At 43.3% G+C, this 4,842-nt stretch overlaps 3 protein-coding genes across 3 annotated transcripts; 1 reads left to right on the top strand and 2 right to left on the bottom strand.

Annotated features, from left to right (window-relative positions):
* Window positions 1–466: 466 nt before the first annotated feature.
* On the bottom strand, window positions 467–2,099 carry spn-F (Protein spindle-F). Its single transcript, XM_017142954.3, has 2 exons — window positions 1,152–2,099; window positions 467–1,087 (listed from the first exon to the last, which is right to left on the bottom strand). Exons 1-2 carry the CDS (start codon window positions 1,858–1,860, stop codon window positions 717–719), a joined length of 1,080 nt encoding a protein of 359 aa, XP_016998443.2. The 5' UTR covers window positions 1,861–2,099; the 3' UTR covers window positions 467–716.
* Window positions 2,100–2,380: 281 nt separating this feature from the next.
* On the top strand, window positions 2,381–3,885 carry LOC108058235 (methionyl-tRNA formyltransferase, mitochondrial). Its single transcript, XM_017142845.3, has 4 exons — window positions 2,381–2,601; window positions 2,659–2,983; window positions 3,041–3,203; window positions 3,259–3,885. The coding sequence occupies exons 1-4, from the start codon at window positions 2,426–2,428 to the stop codon at window positions 3,621–3,623; spliced, it is 1,029 nt and encodes a 342-aa protein (XP_016998334.2). The 5' UTR covers window positions 2,381–2,425; the 3' UTR covers window positions 3,624–3,885.
* mRpL32 (mitochondrial ribosomal protein L32) lies at window positions 3,620–4,438 on the bottom strand. Its single transcript, XM_017142846.3, has 3 exons — window positions 4,283–4,438; window positions 3,987–4,226; window positions 3,620–3,929 (listed from the first exon to the last, which is right to left on the bottom strand). The coding sequence occupies exons 1-3, from the start codon at window positions 4,365–4,367 to the stop codon at window positions 3,667–3,669; spliced, it is 588 nt and encodes a 195-aa protein (XP_016998335.2). The 5' UTR covers window positions 4,368–4,438; the 3' UTR covers window positions 3,620–3,666.
* Window positions 4,439–4,842: the final 404 nt, after the last annotated feature.

Consider the following 4,842-nt stretch of genomic DNA (forward strand, 5'->3'; position numbering starts at 1 on the left):
CAAAGTGTTAAAAATATTTAATTAATCAAAGCACTTTGCATAAGTCAAATGAATAAATTTCTTAATAAGATTAGTCCCTGCTGCGACCCCTTCCAAATGCATTAAAAGAAAGTAGCTGTGATCATTTGCATTTGAATTGTTATCAATGGCAAGTCGTGTGGCCAAAAATTTGGCAAATTTTTCGAATTGAATCACTGGATCAGCCAGATTAGGCAGAAGTTGCCCGACGGGTTTCTTAGACTACGTCATATCCAAAAGAGCAGGGAAATCCTCTGACCAGTTACAGCAAATTGGTTTTTGACCATAACTTCTTTGTCGAACGTTCCATAATTCCCTTAAAGTGGGTGACTCACACAAGAGCGGCCAATTAGACCGAACAATGATCATTTGTCGGCATTGATAATATAATAATATTTTTAACATTAACGGTTTCACTTTCCCATCGAGCGAAGAAAGCGGCTTAACATTTTCGTTCAGGCTTTACATTTAAGTTGTATTTCGTATTCTGTCACTAACAACTAAGTATTCATGCACACTCTTCGTAGAAATATAATTAAGGTTAAAAGTAGAATGTAATTCAATTTTGATATATGTACGCTTAAGGGCCTAGTCAATACAAGCACGCGGTTTGTGGGTCTCTGCAGTCAAACTGCCTGTTAATCCTTGCTTTTCACCCTAGGTCAGAGCTCGGTGGCGAAGTATATGCGCCTGCTGGGTCAGAAGTCGCCCACCGCATGCGAGACGAACTCGAACTGTCGCTCCATGCTGCTATCCGTCTCCAAGTCGAGGGCATCGTCGATGAAGTGCATCTCCACGTGCTCGCGGAACGCATTGAAGGACACCTGGCTGGAGTACTGTTTGCCGCACATGGGACAGGTCTTTTCCATGGCATCCGCGGCATCGGCCTTGATTTTCTCTTGTATGATATTAATCCTCTGGCTGGGCGGCGTTCCGTTGTGTTGTCCATTGTGCTGGCCCTCATAGGCTTTCAGTTCGCTGGTCAGGCTGTCGTCCGTTTCCAGACTTTTGTCGGCCATCTCTGGCTTCTTGGCGGTTTTCTGGGCGCATTCCGGACAGGGTTTCAGAGCTGTTAGGGGGCAGAGTGTTTTAAAAGGGGTTTTATAACAGGTAATAGGTAGATTTTATTATACCTATGCGACTTTCTAGCAAAGTCAGAGCCGAACTGAGCTCCTGCTGCTGCTTCATGGCCTCGCGCCGCATCTCCTGCAGTCCATCCATGCATCTTTTGGCATCCACATTGGCATCTGGCTCGCTGGCAGTCGCTTCCTCCACCTTTTGCAGGTTGTAGGGATAGCCCAGCTCCTCGCTGCTCGCACCGAAATCATCCAGGGCTATCTCCTCCAGGCTGAGATCTTTGAGGCCGTCGGAGAGCAGCTTCTGGCGCAGGTGAGGATTGGGCGAGTGCTGTGTGAAGGTCTTGGAGCGCACCAGGTTCTGCTGGTTCTGCGGGGAGCTGGGCACCTGGTTGAGATGCTGGTCCTTCGAAATCTGCGAGAGACGCGACCAGAGGCGTCGGTTCTCGTTGGACACCATGCTTATGTGCTCCTCCAGCTGCTCCTTTTGTCGCTGCAGTTCGGATACTTGTGTTTTAAGGGAGAGCACATCTCCGGTGACCCCGATTCCGTTAACCGATGCAGAAGGAGCCCCTTCTGACCTAAGCCTCTGGTTCTCCTCCTCCAAGCTCGCCACGCGGCGCTGCAGCTGGATGCACCGCTCCTTGATCGTCTGCAGCGCCACTTGCAGTGCGTAGTTCACTTTGTCACTGGAGGCGGAGCTGGTGCCTCCGGAAGTGGACGTGGATGTGGTCAGGGGCGTGATCTTAGCAGTGGATGACTCCATTGCGGGTTCCTTGGTGTTTTCAAGTAGTTGGCATCAAAATATTCGCCCGATCGGACTGGAAAATCTGGGTTTTCTTGGAAATTTCGTAGGATTTTCCTTTTGTTGCGTTCTTATTAGTGGGACCGTGCGAGGAACTTCAAAAAATACTAGAAATAATGCCGATAGTTTTAAGCTCTTGTAAAGGGGATGGTATTTTTGTTACAGTAGTTATACCTCCCAAATTTAGTGATATGATAAATGATATAGAATAAATTTATCGTTAGAAAGAAAGCCGAATATATTTTTCGAAAGAAATATCAAAGAAGTTTTATTTTAAGTATGTAGTTATATTTTCTTAAATGTTTTTGTAATAGTAGACTGCCGACTAAAGGGATTATGAAGAATTTGTACAACAAAAAAATGGAGGATATATCTAGGGATAAAGATATACAAACTTTCAACGATAGTTTCCTTGAAGCCAAGTGCTTACTGTACTTCAGTATTTTCGTTACGTTTTTAGAGTGACCAGATCCCTTGGCGAACAGCTGTTCTTGTTTACGCGGCTTATTATCCAACACATTTTCCAATGTTTTGCGGAAAGAGTTTAGTTAATAATTTCTACAAATATAAGAGAAAAGTGTGGCAGAATGTAGTACCCATTATAAAGCGCTGCAATGCAACGTACCACCCACCCAAAATTCTGTTCTTTGGCACCGACAACTTTTCTTTGCCAAGTTTGCAGGCGCTACACAGGAATTGCAGGTAAATGTGATAAAAACATAATATTTTATTAAGTTAATGTATCTATTATATCCCTAGTGATCGCTTGGGAGTGGTTACGTCCTTCAAGAGTCCCGCCAACTGTGTAAGGAGCTATGCGGAAAAGGAGAAAATTCCCCTTCAAAAGTGGCCCATAGAACCCGATGAATGCTCCAAATTCGATCTGGGCGTAGTGGTTTCGTTTGGTCACCTGATTCCTGCTAATATCATCAATGGATTCCCCCATGGAATGATCAATGTTCACGCTAGTCTGCTGCCCAAATGGCGAGGAGCTGCTCCCATTATATACGCTATTATGAAGGGAGATTCCCACACTGGGGTTTCCATCATGAAAATCGAACCACATCGGTTTGATATAGGCGATGTAAGTTTATGGGTATTTTACCTATATATAAAGGGATATTTAAAGATTGTATTTTAGATTCTAGCTCAGCGGGAGGTGGCCATAAAACCCGATGTCTTCATGCCGGAATTGCATGCCTCTTTGGCTTTGTTAGGAGCCGATTTACTAGTGGATACGGTCAACAACCTATCAGAAAGACTAAGGAATGCCAAGCCCCAAGATAATACAAGTGCCAGCTATGGTAAAACATATTTAAAACATTTATAGAACCTATTAAAAACCCTATATTCCCCTAGCTCCCAAGATCACCAACAAAATCACAGAGATCAGCTGGTCAGAGCTCAGTGCCTTTGAAATATACACTCGTCACAGAGCTTTGTATGGCTATAAAAATCTAACCACCAGTTTTATGGATAAACAAGTGCAGCTGTTGGATTTACGGTTACCAGAAAAGGCACTCATAGGCCAAGAACCTGGTACGTTTAGCTTCCAAAGGAAGAGGAGATCCCTGCTGATAGGATGTGCTCAGGAAAGTCAGCTGGAAGTGCTGCAATTACGTGTGGAAGGTAGGAAACCCATGAGTGCGCAGGACTTTAACAACGGGTTCCTGAAGCAGGCAAGATCCTTAGCGTTCACCGACAATAAACTAGCTTCAAATTGATAACAAAATTGGTGATTTAATGCACAATGGATGCTTAATACAGCTAGGCCAAATCGGAGGGCTTGACCTCCTTGGTTTCGGACAGTTGCTGCGTGGATTTCTGGAGCAGATTCTTGGTGAACCACATGGGCCGGGGCTTCTTCATCTCCACAATGCGCTTGTTTTTCAGCTCATCCGAGGACTGCTCTGCCTTTTCGCCCTCATAGAGAACAATGACCTCCTTGTCCACGGGATTTAGGCCCAATGTTTCCTGGATTTTGGACTGCATGAGCTCGGTTTCCTTCAGGACTTTTTGGTAGCAGAAAGCTGGAAAAGGAATGGTGATGAGGAATATATAGCTAAACGGTTTAAAGGGCTACTTACGACATAGAACCCCCATTTCATGGTCATGACCACATTGCACACAGGATCGGATGTTTCTCTTCTCCTTCAGAGGCTTCCAATTGTATTCCGGATATCCGAACTTCCGCTTCAGGCGTTTCTCCACAGATCTCCTGTGTTTGGGGACAGCCCACAGCATTCCATCGCCAATTAGCTCCTTCAAACTGAATTCCTGGGAGGATTTCTGGCTGTGCTCATGCTGGAAACCGGCCAAAGCCAGCGCTGTTTAAATAATATGATTAGATATGGTAACTTCATCTCAGGATAGTACTTCTTACCTGGCGGATGACCTCCATGTGGCAGGAACAGGCGCTCCACGTTCCTAATGAAGTTTGTAATTGATAAAAACAAATTCCTAGACATTTTGAAGCTCCTAATATTTTTGGATTTACGTAAACGTGATTGGAGATGCGCACTAGCAAACAGCTGGGCTATCGATATACTTACGTGTAAGCAAAGGAATAACGTAAGAAAAGGCCGATAGTATTGTGTCTTCGTGTCTATAAATTAAACATTTAAAAATATTAATATATTATATATTAATATTAAAAAATTAAATCAGTTCAATAATAATAATAAAAAATTTCAATCGTAGAATGTTTATGTATGAATTGACAATAAAAATAAAGTAATTTTTAAAGCAAGGATAGCTTTATTTAAATAAATATAGTTAAATAATTAATTAAATAATTATTTCTTATTATTAATAATAAATATTTTAAATGCAACAGCCTTAACGACCTTACGTTACCCATCCCTAGCGTTACGCCTTTGCGTCACCGGCGCACGTTGCAACCCTAAACAGCTGTTCGCAGCAGCTGTTCTGCACTGTTACGTC

This window comes from Drosophila takahashii, chromosome 3R (genome assembly GCF_030179915.1).
Source record: "Drosophila takahashii strain IR98-3 E-12201 chromosome 3R, DtakHiC1v2, whole genome shotgun sequence".
NCBI lineage: Eukaryota > Metazoa > Arthropoda > Insecta > Diptera > Drosophilidae > Drosophila > Drosophila takahashii.